The following is an 18,024-nucleotide window of genomic DNA, read 5'->3' as shown; positions in this document are numbered from 1 at the left end:
TGTAAATTACATTTTAATAGTAACTGAATATGTGTTTCAGAAGATAGGAGAATAGAGCTGGGTAACCTGATCCTGCTGCCTCTGAGAAGGAGCTGTGAATAGTAGTCTATTAATCTCTACCACATTTCCTTTTTCTATTCCTAACTTATATTCTTTTTCTGCTTTTTTCTGTCTTCCCAATCATGCATTAAGGCTGGTTTGTGTTTACTTTCCTCACTGGTGTCACGCAGAGATAAAGTGATGACAAACTTCTGAATTTAAATGTCAGAATACTATAGCTCTATTTTTCACATGTGGTTCTGCATTTCAGGGAGTTTGATGAAGAAAAGAAAGGAATCCATAAAGACCCATTTATCTATGAGGTATGAACAATTTATTTGGTCTTTAAACACAACTCATTAATCCCAACATTCTGTTTTCAAAAGTTGGGTTCATTGAAGGGAGTTTAGAGTAAATTCCACCCTCTTAGCGTACAGTTAGTTCTATGAGTTTTTACAAATGCATTCAGTCATATGGCCACCGACGTAATATCTAGAATATTTCTGTCACCTCCAAAAATCTCATGTCCCTTTGTTGTCGGCCCTTTGTCTCTGGCCTTTTCCAGAGTGTCATATGAATAAGATCATACGGGGCGCCTGGGTGGCTTGGTCGGTTAAGCGTCCGACTTCGGCTCAGGTCATGATCTCACGGTCCGTGGGTTTGAGCCCCACGTCGGGCTCTGTGCTGACAGCTCAGAGCCTGGAATCTGTTTCAGATTCTGTGTCTCCCTCTCTCTCTGCCCCTCCCCTGTTCATGCTATGTCTGTCTCTGTCTCAAAAATAAACAAAGGTTAAAAAAAAAATTTAAAAAAAAATAAGATCATACACTATGTAGTCTTTTTTTTTTTTAGTGTTGTTTAATTTTTATTTCACGATCATAAACTTTACTCTGCAATCCAGCTAGACTTGGAGGGGAGTAAGGAACACATGGAGCCCATAGAACTGCAAGGAGAGCACAAAGATTATAGGCGATTTCGAGCAGATGGAGGTGAGGGGGTCCTCTCCCAAGCTACAAAAACAGTGGTCTGGTAGTTAACATAAAACACAAGTGAGATTTATTAGATTCGTCCACGGTCAGCAATGGTAGTCTTCTTGCTGGTCTTGCCATTCCTGGACCCAAAGTGCTCTGTGGCTTCCACAATATTCATTCCCTCCTTCACTTTGCCAAAGACCATGTGCTTGCCATCCAACCACTCCATCTTGGCAGCACAGATGGAAAGTTGGAAACCATTTGTGTTGGGTCCAACATTTGCCATGGACAAGATGCCAGGACCTATGAGTTTCAGGATGAAATTCTCATCAATTTCTCCCCATAGATGGACTTGCCACTCGTGCCGTCATGGCATGTGAAGTCACCACCCTGGCATGTAAATCCTGGAATAATTCTGTGAAAGCAGGAACCTTTATAACCAAATCCTTTCTCCCCAGTGCTCAGAGCATGAAAGTTTTCTGCCATTTTTGAAACTTTGCAAACAGCTGGAAGGAGACGCGGTCCAAGGACTCGTCCATAGTGATGTCGAAGAACACGGTGGAGTTGACCATGGCTGGGCAGTGTGGTCAGCCCCGGGGTGGCAGCCTCTGTGAGGCCTATACACTGTGTAGTCTTTTGGGTCTGGTTTCTGTCAGTGAGTGGATGCATTTGAGATTCATCTTTGTTTTGTGTGTGTCAGTAGTTCATTCCTTTTTATTGTTAAATACCACCTCACTGAGTGTGTGACAGTTACCCACCTACCAGTTGATAGACACTTGGATTGTTTTTGATAGTTTTTGATAGTTATAAATAAAGCTGCTATAAATATTCATGGATTTATTAAGCATCTAATATATGCCAAGTGTTGCATAGGTGAAGTCCCCATAAAGTTTGGTCCATAAAATAATTAGCGAACTAAAATTAATTGTGTGCTAAAAGACAAATAAGCTGGAGATAGTCCTATAAGATAAAGGTTAATTACTCATATATATGAAATACATAAAAAACTCATAAAAATCAACAAGAAAAATGACAATCATGACAGAAGAATAGGCAAAGAACAAAAACAAGTAATTCCAGAAAGAAAAATACAAATAGCATTGTTTCTTACTGTTTGAATTTTCATTAACCAAACCCAGGAACTAAGTATATCCGGGTAAATGTATTAATCCCACCTTATCTGAGTTCTTGCTTGATGTGTGTGGTAGTTTCCTAGGGCTGCTGTAACCACAAATTGGTTTGCTTAAAACAGAAATTTATTCTATTGCAGTTCTGGAGACTACGACTCTGAAGTGGAGGTGTCAGAAGGGCCATGCTCCTACTGAAGGCTCCAGGAAAGGATCCTTTCTTGGCTCCTTCTGGTTTCTGGTGGTTTCCAACAGTCCTTGGAGTTTCTTGGCTTCTAGACACATTACTCTGATTTCTGCCTCTGTTAATACATAGTATTCCTGTGTGTGTCTATGGTCTAAATCTTTCACACCTTACAAGTACATCCGTCATTGGATTTAGGGCCCCCCTAATCCAAATTAATCCTCACCTTGATTACATTTGCAGAAACTTTTTTTAAAATGTTTGTTTATTTTTGAGACACACAGACACACACATGCGTGCGGCGTGAGTTGGGGAGGGACAGAAGAGAGGGAGACACAGAATCCAAAGCAGGCTGCAGGCTCTGAGCTGTCAGCACAGAGCTCTACATGGGGCTGGAACCCATGAACTGCGAGATCATGACCTGAGCCAAAGTTGCATGCGTAACCAACTGAGCCACCCAGGTGCCTCATTAAAGACCCTCTTTCTAAAGAAGGTCACATTCAGAGGAACCAAGGGTTAGGACCTCCCCATGTCATTTGGGGTATATTCAATCCACAATGGGACTTGCAACTCAAGAACCTAGTAGATTAGAATAAACACATCATCCTTTGCTCTTTGAACTTTGTATCTAAATGCTTCAGTATCCAAACTGAGAAATTAAACAGATTCAAATAATGAGACATATTTGTCAATAATAAGCATATGAAATTTTTGCTGTGAGATGATAAAAGTGAACAGCGAAAATACTCTGTTGTGGTAAGCGATTAGAATGCGAATATGTGGGCATGGCATGTTTGCAAGGCAATTTGAAAATATCGGTGTGATTCTGGATACTTATCTTAAGAGAGGAATTCAAGGATGTTGATTATTAGCTGTTTATTATAGCACAGAACTTAAAACTATCCAAATGTTGAAGAAAATGGAATTCGTTATATGATGGTAGAGCCAAAGAACGTTTAATGGCACGACAAGAAGCTTATGATTTAGTCTGTTGTATTTTTTTAAGCAAAAGCCTATGTAGATATCTAAATGCTGAATACATTTCTACTTAAGTAGATTAATTTATGTGTCTGCAAAAAGTTCTGGCAAGATATAGGCCAACCGGGCTAATTACAGTGATGATCATTCTAGCTAGTAGAATTATATGTGAGTTTTAAAAAATCTGTTAGCTGTTTTCAGATTTTTCTGCAATAAACATGTTTGCAATAGGAATGGAAAAGTAAGTAGTTCCTATAAATTGATAAAAGTTCTAAACTCCATAGTACAATCAGAAGAAAAGAGCATATTTAGTAAAGTGCTAATTATATGGGACATGATTGTAAATATAGTATGAGTGGAGGGAAAGAATGTCCAGGTGATCCTAATCAAAGGAAGGCTCGACAAGGCAGGGTGCACTTTAGGTGAGCCTTCAAGCATTTGTAGATGTGAACATAAGAGCTAGATTTATCTAAACATGAAAAAACAACCTGGCAAAGAATAAATGAAATCTTATCTTTAGAACATTATGTTTTGTTCAAATTTTCTTTTTTAGTCACTTGTCTACAACTGGTCTTTACGTGTTTAAATTATTTGCACTAATATATGTGTGTATATATAACATTGCCTGACAACTTTTTTTAACAGACTGATGTTCAAGGGCAGTTGATCGGCAAAGGCCAACCAAACCCTTTGAAAAATATTCTAAATGAAAATGATATGATATTCATTGTAGAGAAATTGGTAAGTAGTGTTTGGGCTTTGTGCTTGTTTAATTCTTTTTTTTAATCTTATTTTTAATAAATTTATTTAATAAATTAGTTTTATTTTTTTTTCAAAAATTTTTTTTTTTTAACGTTTATTTATTTTTGGGACAGAGAGAGACAGCATGAATGGGGGAGGGGCAGAGAGAGAGGAAGACACAGAATCGGAAGCAGGCTCCAGGCTCTGAGCCATCAGCACAGAGCCTGACACAGGGCTCGAACTCACGGACCGCGAGATCGTGACCTGAGCTGAAGTCGGACGCCTAACCGACTGAGCCACCCATGCGCCCCAAATTAATTTTATTTTTAATAAGATTAAAAATTCGAGTGGGGCTCAAACTTACAACCCTGAGATCAAGAGTCTCATGCTCCATCAACTGAGCCAGCCAGGAGCCCCTGTGCTTGTTGATAACTAACAGCCAAATTCAGTTTATTGGGAATAATCTCAGATGTGCCCATTTTTTTATCAGCATATTAGTGAAAGCAGATTCTAATTCTTTTAGAAATAGAATTTCTAAATTTCTCCTTTAGAAATACAATGAGAATTGCATAGGTAATTTAAAATTTTGTAGTAGCCTGATTTTTAAACAGTGAAATAGGGCCACCTAAGGGGCTCAGTTGCTTAAGTGTCTGACTTTGGCTCACGTCATGATCCCACAGTTTGTGGTTGGAGCCCCGCATCAGTCTGCTGCTAGCACAGAGACGACCTCAGAGCCTCTGTCCCCCTCTCGCTCTGCTCCTTCCCTGCTGGTTCTATCTCAAAATAAACAAACTAAAAAAAAGTGAAATTATCATATGTAGTAAAATTGACCTTTTTTCTTTTTTGTCCACTTCTGTAAGTTTTAGCACATGTACAGATAGGTTCTGGTAATCACCACCACAATCAGGGCACAAAATAGTTCCATCACCCTAAACAACTCTCGCGCTAACCCTTTAAAATCCTACTTTTTTCTAACCTCTACCCCCTGGCAACTGCTGATCTCTTTTCCCTTGGTATAGTTTTGTCTTCTGTCATGAATGGAATCATACAGTTTGTAACCTTTTGAGTTTGGCTTCTTTCACTCTGTATGCCTTTGAAATTAAGTTGTAAGTATATCAGTGGTTCATTTCTTGTAATTGCTGAGTATATTCCGTGGCTGTACCCCTGTTTATTTACCAAGTCACCCTTTGAAAGACGTTTGGGCCGTTTTCAGTCCTCAGTGATCATGGATAGAGCTGCTATAATCATTTTTGTACAGCTTTTTGTGTGAGCATAAGTTTTTTCTTGATACTAAATACTGAGGTGTGGAATTGTCTGAAATTAAGTTTAATAATGCTTTTTATTTACTCCTGTATATTTAATAATATTTCAATGCCTAGTTAAGATAAAAATCTTTGAGATATTTTGAGTTTTTTTTTTTTAATGTTTATTTTTGAGAGAGTTGGAGCATGAGCAGGGGAGGAGCAAAGAGAGAGAGAGAGAGAGACAGAGCACAAGCAGGGGAGGGGTAGAGAGGGATGGAGACACAGAATCTGAAGCAGGCTTCATGCTCTGAGCTGTCAGCACAGAGCCCGACTTGGGGCTCAAACCCATGAACTGTGAGATTATGACCTGAGCTGAAGTTGGATGCTTAACCGCCTGAGCCACCCAGGCTTCCTGAGTTGTTTGTTTGTTTGTTTGTTTGTTTTTTCCATACTGCATCTTCCAAACCTGGTGTGTATTTTACACTTATATCTTCATTTGGTCTGGCCGTGTTGCCATTACTCAATAGCCACATGTGGCTAGTGGCTGTTGTACCAAACAGCACAGTGTATGTAGGTATTACGAAGTTCTACTTTAATTTTTGTTTATTAAATGTAACAGAGAAAACTTCTTGTCTTTTGCATCACTTTATAATTCCAACCTTAAACCTTTGTGTTTTAGTTACAGTAATTATTTTGGCAGAGCAGTTATAGTAATTTTTATTAAGTGGTGATAATGTTGTCATGCTACACAGTTGCTTTGGGGCCAGAACCCATTCTTTGACTACATGGTTTTCTGAAGTGGATTGGAACAGACTAATGGGGGAAGGTGGAAGTACTTTTTTTTTTTTTTTTTTTTTAAGTTTAGTTTTTGAGAGAGTGCGCACAAGCGGGGCAGGGGCAGAGAGAGAGGGAGAGAGGGAATCCCAAGCAGGCTCCACATTGTCAGTGCAGAGCCTGACGTGGGGCTCAAACCCACAAACCTTGAGACCATGACTTGAGCAGAAACCAGAGTCAGACACTTAACTGACTGAGCCACCCAGCTGCCCCAAAAAGTGGAGGTACTTTTAGAAGGAACACCTCTGCTTTAGGACCCTCATGTTGTCTGGATGGGCATTATGGCAAATGAACAGGGAGCTTTTTATTTTAATGCATACAAAAACTCCTTTTGAAGAGGGGGGTAACTTATTTGTCTGTTATATTAATAAAATGGTGTCATTACTGCTTATCTATGGTAGACCGATGTTTGGAAAATAATTATAGGTGAATTAAATGGTTGAGTTTAGACTTTTGCTCTGGGAGAAGGGAAAATCTATATAGAGCAAAAGTGGAATAAACAAAGATGGTCAGATGAAGGTGAGTTACCTAGGAAAAGATAAGGATGAGCCAAGGGGGATGTGGAGATCTGGGTTAGGAGACTAGTGGGGATGCAGCTTGCAGCTGGGAGAAGGTTCCTGGAATTCATTGGGACCCTGGCATTTTTGGATGAGGAACAATTAAGACTATTGTCTCTGCAAAGATCGGTAGTGCTTAAGGCACACATTTTAAGTAGATGGGTATTAGAAAAAAAAATAACATTTTGGGTACCACCAGTTCTAGGAACTATTTGGAGAGCTGGGCCTGGAAGGGAAAGAGGTCTGCAGTCTGGCAAAAGAAGTTCAAAGTCGAGGAAATATTCAGATCTGATACCTGTTAAGTGGGCAGAGGATTTACTGCCCAAAGAGCTTCAGGGATAAGAACCTGAGTTTTGAAGTCAGACTGCCTAGATTCAAAGGTTGCCTTTGCCACTCACTGGCTGTTATTTTAGGTGAGTTATTTAGCCGTTTGTTACCTCAGTTTTCCCATCTAAAAACAGGGTTGTTAGTAGTATCTATTTCAGGGTTTTTATGAAAAGTAAAAGAAAAGTGAGAATAGTAGTTGGTATATTGTAATGCTCAGGAAATGTTAACTCTTGTGCTTATTGTTTTTATTGGCAAGGCTGAGCTGTTTACTTAAATGTGTAGATATTAGAAACATAGATTTATTTCAGAACCTGTAACACAAATGGGAGCTGCTAATCCTAAGAGGAGCAGATTTGAGGAGTAAGGGCTGTGGACCTTTGAGTTTGGGGAGTGCGAAATTGAGAGTCTCCCATGGGTTTCCCCATGGGGTGCTTTGTCTTTCATTCATCTTTTTATGTGTGTCCGAGTACTTCCTTTTCTAATGGCATCAGATGCTTCTGCGGTCGGTAGCAACTTCATTATCTTTTTATAGGGCAGTGGAAATGCTTGTAATGGCAAAATTTATTGGTACCAGACTGCTTTGTAGCTATGCTTCTTGGCATAACCCAATCATTTGTGCTTAAGGTTTAGAAACCAGTACATTGTGTTCTAGCATAGTAAAGAACTGACTGGTGAGTGTTCTTTTACCCGGCTAAATAATTAAAAAAATATTTCTAAAGCCTTTAGAGAAGGAAGAAACAAGTCATGTTGAAGAACTACAGTCTGAAGAAACTGCTATTTCTGATTTCTCTACTGGGGAGAATGTTGGACCACTTGCTTTACCAGTTGGGAGAGCAAGGTAAGTTTTTCTTAGTGTCAAGCTGGGAAGAGGGCTGGAGGCTGGGATTTAAAGTGTTCTTACAAACATTGTGGAAAAAAAAGTCTATATCTAATCCAGATCCCTCCTCCTCCCTCTCCCCCACCCTCTCCTTCTAGATGTGTATACCCAGCTCTGCATGGATAGCTTTAGTTGAATATCCCATAGGTATCCCAAGCGTGACCAAGAAGACTGTGTTGTCATCCACTTCTCCACTCCCATATACCGTTTATTGTTGTTGCTTCTCAATTTCTTTGTATTTGGTACCCCTACAGTCTTTTTTCCTTGCTGCTGCCAGAGTGATTTTTTTTTTTAATTCTTTTTGATGTTTATTTATTTTTTTGAGAGAGGCAGAGTGTGAGCGGGGCGGCAGGGGGCAGAGAGAGAGAGAGGGAGACACAGAATTTGAAACAGGCTCCAGGCTCTGAGCTGTCAGACATGGGGCTTGAACCCACGGACGGTGAGATCATGACCTGAGCTGAAGCTGGATAATCGACTGAACCACCCAGGCGCCCCCAGAGTGATCTCTATAAATCCCTGAAGGCCTGATCATGTTGTTTCCTGGCTTAACAATCCTTCAGTGGTTCTCCTTGCCTCATGATAAGATCCAGATTTCTTATGAATAGAAGCCTTCATTGTAGAGTCCGGTGGCCCTCTTCCCGGCTGCCATGCTCAGTGGGCATTTGGAAATATGCAGGGGCACTTTTTGGTTGTTACAGTGACTAAGGCGAGCAGTTGGCCTGGGCAATGTTCAGTAAACATCCTGCAGTGCATGGGGTTCTCCTGCACAAGGAGGAATCCTCCCACCCAGATGCCAGTAGTACCCCTGTTAGAACCCCTGCTGCCCCTGTCTGCCTTGCCAGCCTCACTTTCTGCCTCCCCACTGTGCAGTTCTCCCTGGCCTCTCTCACCTCCAGAACCAAAGTGTTTGCCAGGAAGGAGTTCTGGAGGATAGACTCATGTAAATAATAACATTAGACAGTAAGGACTATAACAGTATTCACAAAGTGATTGTTTTTCAGGGTGGTTTTTTGTTTTGCTGTGTTGAAGCTTTTAACATTGTTATGTGGTTAAATCGATCAGTCCTTTATGGCTTCTGGATTTCAAGTCATATTTGGCCTTTTTTCTCTTCTCCCCCCACAACTTAAACATTATTTGTATTGTTTTTCTCTGTCCGGTGTTTGTTTGGATTTATCCACATGCTTATCATTGCTTTGCTTTGCATTACAGACCTTCCTTTTGGAATTACTGTATTTGCTTTTTGAAGTACAGTCCCTTAGAAATTCCGTTGTTGAACATCTGTTGGTAATAAATTAAGTTTTCATCTCTTTGAAAATTTTAAGCCATGTTTTTTGGTACCTTTTAATTTTGATACACTTTCAAATTTAGAGAAATGTTGAAAGAGTAGCGCAGGAACTTCTCTATACCCTTAACTCCGATTCACCGGTTAGTTAAACTTTGCTGCATCCGCTTTGTCTTTCTCTCTCTTATTCCGCCTCCTATTCTTCCCCCACTCTGCCACCTTTATAAGGTACTCATATCACCCGCACACATTTTTAAAAACATTTATTTTGAGAGAGAGAGCGTGTGCCTGCATCAGCGGGGGAGGGGCAGAGAGAGGGGGAGAGAGAATCCCGCACTGTCAGCGCAGAGCCCGACTTGGACGCGATCTCACGAAACTGTGAGCTCATGACCTGAGCCAGAATCAAAAGTCAGACGCTTGACTGACTGAGCCACCCAGGCACCCCTATCTATAGTGAAGTATTTAGAGGTAAAGGAACACTGTCTCCAACGTACTGTCGATATTTCATTAAAAAATGTGTGTGGGGGCGCCTGGGTGACTCAGTCAGTTAAGTGTCTGTCTCTTGATTTTGGCTCAGATCATGATCTCATGAGTTGGTGAGATTGAGTCCCAAGTCAGGTTCTATGGGATTCTCCCTCCCTCTCTCTGCCCCTCCCCTGCTTGTGCATGTGTTTCTTCTTTCTCTCTCTCAAAATAAACATTTAAATAAATAAATACTTCACTAGGTATTTGCTAAGAACAATTATATTCTCTTATGTAACCACAGAACAATGATCAAAATCTGGAAGTTTAACACTGTTATGGTGCTGTTACCTAATTCAGTCTATTCAATTTTCCTTAAGTGTTCAGTGACCAATGACCTCAAGCATCTTTTCATGTGCTGATTGACTCCTTTTTTGCCCCAGCTTTATTGAGGTGTAATTAACATAGCCTACCTATTTCGTCTATTTCTTTTGTTTAATCTCACAGCCTGCTTTCACTCCTACTGAACCTCTACCCTTACCGAATTGGATTCCCCATTGGTAGAAGTTATGATCCTGTCACATTCTTGTCACTTCCTGCTGTGTGCATCTTGATCTGCCTGGTGTGCCCTTCTCCCACTTCTTCACTGGGTGAATTGTTTATGTATTTTGCCACTTAATTTCCGGGTTTTTGTTTCTGGGATACTGGGGTATTGGAATTTATAATCAGAAACATATCTGGTCTTTGTCCACGGTTCCTGGCAAGGAGTCCCCAAAACCCTTGTAATTTCTTAAGTGGGAAGAAAGAGAGGTGTCTTCTGTGATGTTAATGAGATGGCTTTTGGAATGTCCCTAAGTAACCGGTTTGGGGGTTGCTAGGGGAACCAACCCAGCGATTTTGAGGGTTAGACTATTTAGCCCCACCCCTACCTTCAGAGAAGGGAGAAAGGCTGGAGGCTGAGTTCAGTCACCAGTGGCTGGTGATGGATCAGTTCATGTCTGTATGATGAAGGCTCCATAAAAACCCAAAAGGAGAGTGTGTGGTGAGCCTCTGGGTTGGTGAACAGGTAGAGATTTGGGGAGAGTGGCTCACTGAGAAAGGGCATGGGTGCTCCACACCTTTCCGCATACCTTGCCCTGTGCCTCTCCCATCTGTCTGCTCCTGAGCTCTATCCTTTTATAATAAACCAGTGATCTAGCAAGTAAAATGTTTTTCTGAGTTCTGTGAGCTGCTCTAGCAAATTAATCGAACCCAAAGAGGAGGTTGTTAGAACGTCTGGTTCACAGCTGGCCCTTCAGAAGCACAGGTGTCAACCTGGACTTGCATTTGGCATCTAAAAGTAGGGGGTGGAGCCAGTCTTGTAGGACTGAGCCTTAATCTGTGGGATCTGATGCTGTCTCTGGGTAGATAGTGTCAGAATTGAGTTGAATTGTAGGATACCTGGCTGGTGTTAGAATTACTTGGTATGAGGAAAACTCCCACATAATACAGTTGGTGCAGAATCCTGGTGATCAGAAGTAGGATCAGTGTCACAATCGTAGATACCCTTCATAGTATCTTTGAAAAAGAAAAGTTGACTGGTCGGCAGTCACTATTTATAATTTATTCTTCGTACTCTTGTTTTCAAGGCAGTTAATTGGACTTTACACTATGGCTCACAATCCTAATATGACCCACTTGAAGACTAATCATCCAGTTACTGCCCTTCCTGCCCTGTGGGTGAGGTGTGACAGTTCAGATCCTGAAGGGACCTGTTGGCTGGGAGCTGAGCTTGTCACCACAAATGACAACATTACAGGAATTGTCTTATATACGGTCAGTTGTAAAGGTGAGAGCTCACTCTTCTTACTTTTGTGGGGGTGTATTTATTTGTGTCGTTATTGTGCTGTGATTTGTACTGAAAACTGAAATTGTTAAGAGGGGAAGTGCACACGATGGAACTTGTCAGCCACCATGGACCTACTCTGGTGTGTAACTTGGGGCATACAGGAGATACTCCAGAAACAGATCTCCAAAAATCTGAACAGAAGTTTATGGTTTTGTTTACTAGTTTTATTTGGGTTTCATTTGATTTATATGTGTGTATTTTGGGGAATTTTCATTGGAAGATAAAAAAAATTGAATGTAATGACAACATAATTCCGATCTCATAGTAGATGTTTAATTATACTTTTGGTAGAGGCATTGTTACTGAACCCTAAAGTCTGATTTGTGTGTTCAATCTGCAGTAAACCTAATCCCTGAGTCACTGGGTTTGAGGCTGAGAAAGTTTTATTCTCAGAAGGGCAGCCCATTGAGAGGGCTGGGGAGTAATCCCCAAACTGCCTTCCTGACTGAGATTAGAGCAAGTTTTTTATAATCATAGGAGTTGAGATCGCATACTTACTGAGGAAAAGGATGGGGGAAGCTTGTGACTATGCTTGGGGAAAGATGGAGCGTGCACATTGAACAAACGTATGTAATGTCTATCCCACGTTCCCTTTGGAGTGGAGATTAACCCCAGAACAAGGCATGATTCAGTCACTGATGCCAGGAGGTTATCTTAGGACAAGGAGAAGAAGCTATGGGTATGCTTCAAGAGCCTGTACAAATTGGATAATGGCGTCTGGGGCTCGTTACCTTGGGTAAGGGGTGCAGAGCCTTGCTTTTTCATTGACTGGAGCCGTTTCCGTTGACCCTGAGTCCAGGTTTCTAGAGAGACATCTAGTAGATTTATTAGTGGGATCTGAAAAGACACAATGGCTGATTAGAGAGAAACAGGTCTCTGAAAAACAAGCTTTAAATTTTCTGCTGTTTCAACTTCATTTACTGTATGGGGCATGGTTTCAGTATTGGCCTTTGCTCCACTTTTCTTCCCCCCTCCCTTTTTTTAAATGTTTATTTATTTATTTAGAGAGAGAAGAATGTACGCACAAGTGGGGGGCAGGTGGGCAGAGAGAGAGGGAGAGAGAATCCCAAGCAGGCTTCCTGCTGTCAGCATAGAGCCCAACTTGACTCGGGGCTCCATTTCACGAACTGGACCATGAGATCATGACCTGAGCCAAAATCAAGAGTTGGATGCTTAACCGACTGAGCCACGTAGGCATCCCCCCCCCGCGCCCCCCCCACCGCAACTTTCCTCCTTCTGTCAACATTTCATCTCAGGATTTATTTTAACAATTACTAGTGTTAAGTTGTGGTGCCCTTAGAATTTGAGGGATCCTAGTTTTTTTAGCTCTAACCATAGAATTTTGAATTGTACCTTTAAAATGATGTTTCCTTTTATGTCTTATAGCTGATAAAAATTATTCTGTAAATCTTGAAGACCTAAAAAGTTCACATAAGAAAAGACATCACTTGTCTACTGTAAGTATTTCTCTTCTGCTCACGTTATTTTCTTCAAACTGTTACGGATGTGCCTCCCTTGTTTAATGCTTTTTTCACTCCTAATAGGACTAGATGTGTTTTTTTAATAGTATCAAAATGTTTGTGTTTATTTTCATATTGGCTAGTGACTAAAAGTAGGTGCCTTCTTGCTTTTTAGCCAGTCTCTGTGATGAAAAAGAATGGTTTTATTTTTCCATTTGGGATAAAATTGTAGTGCTTTTTCTTTTGCTGGGAAAAGAACCAAGGTAGTTTTGATAATGGGCCTCTGGCCATGTGAAAGCGTGGCTAACAGTGGGTCGGGTTGGCTGGATATGCTTTTTTTCAGGTAACAGCCAGGGGCTTTGCCCAGTATGAGCTGTTTAAGTCCATGGCCTTGGACGACACACTTGCCGCATCACAGACTACGATCACTTTGGATATTTCCTGGAGTCCCGTGGATGAGATTCTTCAAACCCCTCCACTGTCCTCAACTGCAACCCTGGTAGGAGCAAACTTTATTTTATGTTGAGTTTATTCAGTGTGAATTTACTCTTCGCTTGCTTGTTGCTGGTGCTGCATGCTGCCAGCGCCAGCCCTAGCCCTCGCCGGACAGCTCTGAGGCCCACCTCACCCCTGAGGTCTCACCAGGGCAGTGGATGGAGGTTTTGCTGGGCGATCTGATCTGTCAGTTGCCCACAGTGCTGCAGTTATGTAACTTAAGAGTTTTCTAGTGATTAATAAAGTCTCTTGAGTTGGGACCCAAGTGAAATGATCAAAATGACTTCTCTCTCCTGTTCTTAAAAGATTGCAGATACTGGCAATACAGTAACTTGCATTAAATTTTGTATTTTCATAAAAGTGTTTGCTAGTATCATTATTATTTAGTTTGTGTTCAAAATTTGTTCCAGTTGTTATGTATCCGTTAGATACGCTTAGCAATTTGGGCTGTTTGTTAGGCCTTTTCGCTTTATATTTATATTTCCAGGCATCTGACTTAAGAAGTTAATCGGAATTGCTGGCAAAAAATTTATGTACAAAGATAGTTTCATATTGTGATAATAAGCGTGTTTCTAAAATATTAAAAACAAACCTGAATGTTCAATAGGGAAATGATTAAAGTAGATTTCCCTAATGAAATATTGTGTATTCTTTAAAAATCATGATGTAAAATGTCTTTAATAATAACAGGAAATTCTTATTAAGCAGAAAAAAGGAAGATGTACAAAATAGTGTATACAGTAGGATCTCAACTATGTTTTAAAAAACTGTGACACGGAAGCCTGGACGGGGTTAATTGTTATTCCCCCAGGGTGGCGGGATTATGGATAATTATGTTCTTAATGCTTTTCTCTTCTGGCTAAGACAGCACACTGTTGGTTTAGTTAGGAGTCTACTGAACATATTTATTAGGGGGCGGTTATTTTTGGTACGTGGAAATGAATGCTAAGTTTGTCATTGGGTCTTAAGATGTATTTGTTTACATTTCTCCCACGTGTCTTTTGGAAATTCAGTGGGAAAGGGCAGGAGAGCAGATGTTCCACATAGGTAGGATGGCGGAGTCGAGAGGGGGTGGTGGCATGAGTTTAGGTTACTGTATCGGGATGGACAGGATCTATGGTGTCTCTGGGTATGATATTCTAAGTGCAGTATTACCCTACTTACGTTCATTAGTGCTTTAGGAAATACATGTTTTAATGTGTGGGGAATTTGAAACGCAAGTAACTGTGACCCTTATGCAGAAAAGATGGGATTTCCAGTGCAAACTGACTTTGGGAACTTTTTAGAATATTAAAGTGGAATCGGGAGAGCCCAGAGGTCCTTTGAATCATCTCCAGAGAGAAGTGAAATTTCTCCTTGTGAGTATCCTACTGGAATTTGTAACTTGCATTAAATTTTACATTTTCATGAAAGTGTTTGCTAGTATCATTATTATTTAGTTTGTGTTCAAAATTTGTTCCAGTTGTTATGTATTCATTAGATATGCTCGGCAGTTTGGGCTGTCTGATTTTACTGTGTGGTAGTTGTCCTTTACGGGTATCCTTTGTTAGATAGTTTATAGCTGCTCTTCTTCCACCTTTTTACGAGAGTATTTGGTTTCTATTCTTACAATGGATTCCCCTCTTTTAGGTGGATCAGCTGCCAATTTATGCCAAATGCGTGTATAATCTGCTTGTTAATAACTGGGATTTTGATTCATGCTAAAGATTAATGAGCATGTGTTTCAAGAACTTTATGTTTTGTTGAGTTTTACTCCATTCTACAAATTGAATCTCAAGAAGGTGTCCTGCCTACTTCTTTTCTTTTTAAGCTTTATTGAGATATAAGTTATATCTCATAAAATCCACTTGTTTTAACTATACAATTCAGTGGTTTTTAGTATACTTACAGAGTTGTACAACCGTGGCCATATATAATTTTAGAGCATTTTTATCACCCTAAAAAGAAACCCTGTGCTGATTAGCAGTCACCTCCCACCCTCACCAGCCCCTAGCAGCCAGTTATCTACTATTTTGTAGTACTCTGTTCTTTTCATTGCCAAATAGCATTCTATTATATAGATATACCACATTTTGCTAATCCATTCATCAGCTGATAGGCATTTCGATTGTTGTTGCTTTTTGACCATTATGAATACTGCCATGAGCAGTCTAGAGCAAGTTTTATGGGACATATGTTTTCATATCTTCTGAATGGAGTTGCCGGGTCGTTGTGGTAACTATGTTTAAGCTTTGGAGGAGCTGTCAAACCATAACCGTTTTCCAAAGTGGCTGTACAGTTTTACATTCCTACCGGCAGTGTCCGCAGTGTCCGTTCCAGTTTTTCCGTATCCTTGCCAACGCTTCGTGTGGTCTTATCATTATCAGAGCCATCCTAGTGGGGATGAAATGGTATCTCATTATGGTTTTGGTTTGCATTTCCCTAATGGCTACTGGCTTTTGAAGAATCTTTTCCTGTTTTTTTTGGCTCTTACTTTTTTAGTTTAACCTCATACCCTACTTTTCCCACTGACCACCCCCTCCCCCCCCGCCGCCCCCAACCCTGGCCCGTTTACAGTACCTTGGTCCTGTCACTCTGTCACTTTGTGGCGAGTGTGTCTTGACCTGTGTAGTGTGCCCTTCTCCCACCCGTGTGCTGGGCGAGCTGTCTGTGACATCGTCACCGGGATGATCGCACTGCTCCCTCAGAATGGCGCGTGTTGCCTCTGCTTTGTGCTGCCAGAGCACTTCACACACACCGCTTGTCGGGTGTTTATCAACCCCGCTAGTCTGTTTACTTCTCTGTCTCCCCTCCTACACTTGAGTGCCAGGTACTCTGCGTCCTCGACATCTGGCATGGTACCACGCATACATGGTACCTTTATCTCTGATTATTATTTCCCTTTTTGTACAAAACTTGGTACCTTTCTTTCTGGAAAGAATCCTTTCTCAGGATCCTTCCTGTGGCCTTCCATCATATTTCTCTCCACATGTCTCTGCCCTCCTCTCCCCACACACTGGCAGAGAGCTCGTCCATTGAGTGGTTTGACTAATACCTTTATGAGGGAACTCCAGACTCTCTTTTTCTTTTTCAATTATTTTTTTTAACGTTTATTTATTCTTGAGAGGCAAAGAGAGCACAAGTGGGGGAGGAGCAGAGGGAGAGGGAGACAGAGAATTCGAAGCAGGCTGTCAGCACAGAGCCCGACGCAGGGCTTGAACCCATAAGCCGTGAGATCATGACCTGAGCTGAAGTCGGACGCTTAACTGACTGAGCCACCCAGATGCCCCCAGACTCTCTTCTTTTCTTTAAGCTGATACTGGTCCGCTGCTGTTGCTCTCAAACTCCGTATTTCCAAAAGGAAACTTGAGATCTTCTCCAGACTAGATCTCCCTCAGAGAACCCCCCATTTCTGGCTGTGGTTCTCCCATTCCTTCAGTTTTCCAGGCTAGGAACCTTATATTTTAGTTTAGTGAGAGCTATTTTTACCGCTACCGCTTAACTACCACAACTAGAAGCTGCCACTGTGTGCCATCCATGTGGTGCTAGATGGTTCAGTTACTTTGCTTGAGACATCAGTAGTTGGTTTGTGGAAGACCTGATTCAAAGACATGTCTGTCTGTCTGTCTGACTTGCAAGTCCATGTTTTGTTATAACCTCCCTTATAACTTCGCAGGATCTTAGATGTGCACATGACCACAGTTTCTCCAAGTTCAATGCCTTGTATTTTTGTAAATAGATAGGATTTTTTCTTTTATTTTTTCCTCATCTCCTTCCCTCTCTCCCTCCCTCCCTCCCTCTCTAATAAACTGTTCTTTTTTCGCCTTTAAGCTTTTTGTCACTGCCCATCTTAGTTAAGGCCCTTATCACCTCCCTCCTGGACCAGTCTAAAGGTCATTCATTGTTTCTCAACAGGGACACTGGTGGTGTTTTAGGCAGAATCATTCTTCGTGGTTTGGGAACACAAGGATGCTAACAACCTTGGCCTCTACGAGACTAAATGCTCAAAGTGCCTCGGTACCTCCAGTCACTGTGACACCAAAAATTATCTGCAAATTTTTCCAAAGATCCCCTGGGGGTGGAAAATGATATCACTTCTATTGAGAAACCTTGTACTTCCTTTTTTCTTTAGAATCCATCTTGGGTATTTCTGACATGAATTCTTAACTACTTGGTCATGTCATTTTCCCACCAAACAATCAACAATGGCTGTTGTCTTTCATATGAAATAATCTTTTCATGTTCTTGTGTCCTTTTTTTAAAGATTTTATTTTTAAGTAATCTCTATAACCAATGTGGGGCTTGAACTCAAGACCCTGAGATCAAGGGTCACATGTTCTTCTGACTGAGCCAGACAGGTGCCCCCAAAAATCTTTCCAGGTTTTAAGATCTGTATTTCTGTATAGCCCCTGTTCCTTCTGATCTCATTTCCCACCGTTCCCTGCATGTTTTCTCCACCACAGCCGGACTCCACCCCACCCTCTTCATCTTCTTCCGTGCTCCTTCCCTTCTCTACAGCTCACAGTTCCCACATTTGAGTTCAGCTGATGTTTCACATCGTTCCCGTGGTGATTCCAGCCT

At 41.1% G+C, this 18,024-nt stretch overlaps 1 protein-coding gene, 1 long non-coding RNA gene and 1 pseudogene across 6 annotated transcripts in view; 1 reads left to right on the top strand and 2 right to left on the bottom strand.

Annotated features, from left to right (window-relative positions):
- Positions 1-18,024, top strand: part of ZWILCH (zwilch kinetochore protein) — a 36,637-nt gene that overhangs the window by 2,740 nt on the left and 15,873 nt on the right. Inside the window, exons 2-9 of one of the 5 annotated variants that reach the window (XM_027067586.2) lie at positions 311-362; positions 3,943-4,038; positions 7,720-7,838; positions 10,129-10,284; positions 11,250-11,449; positions 12,896-12,966; positions 13,313-13,468; positions 14,751-14,822. In XM_027067586.2, the coding sequence (XP_026923387.2) occupies positions 311-362; positions 3,943-4,038; positions 7,720-7,838; positions 10,129-10,284; positions 11,250-11,449; positions 12,896-12,966; positions 13,313-13,468; positions 14,751-14,822 (922 nt within the window). Of the gene's footprint in view, positions 1-310; positions 363-3,942; positions 4,039-6,872; positions 7,087-7,719; positions 7,839-10,128; positions 10,285-11,249; positions 11,450-12,895; positions 12,967-13,312; positions 13,469-14,750; positions 14,823-18,024 lie in introns of those variants that run through there. The other 4 variants (XM_053223838.1, XM_015078304.3, XM_053223840.1 and 1 more) reach the window with 4 other exon arrangements.
- Positions 822-3,316, bottom strand: LOC106980329 (peptidyl-prolyl cis-trans isomerase A-like; annotated as a pseudogene).
- Positions 12,196-16,184, bottom strand: LOC106980337 (uncharacterized). The gene is made up of 3 exons (XR_008299107.1): positions 16,024-16,184; positions 12,863-15,837; positions 12,196-12,656 (listed from the first exon to the last, which is right to left on the bottom strand). It is a non-coding gene; the product is annotated as an uncharacterized LOC106980337 (long non-coding RNA).

Source organism: Acinonyx jubatus, chromosome B3, assembly GCF_027475565.1.
Source record: "Acinonyx jubatus isolate Ajub_Pintada_27869175 chromosome B3, VMU_Ajub_asm_v1.0, whole genome shotgun sequence".
In the NCBI taxonomy this organism is placed as follows: domain Eukaryota; kingdom Metazoa; phylum Chordata; class Mammalia; order Carnivora; family Felidae; genus Acinonyx; species Acinonyx jubatus.
The sequence above is the reverse complement of the archived record's forward strand: the minus strand, read 5'-3'. Positions and strand labels throughout refer to the sequence as shown.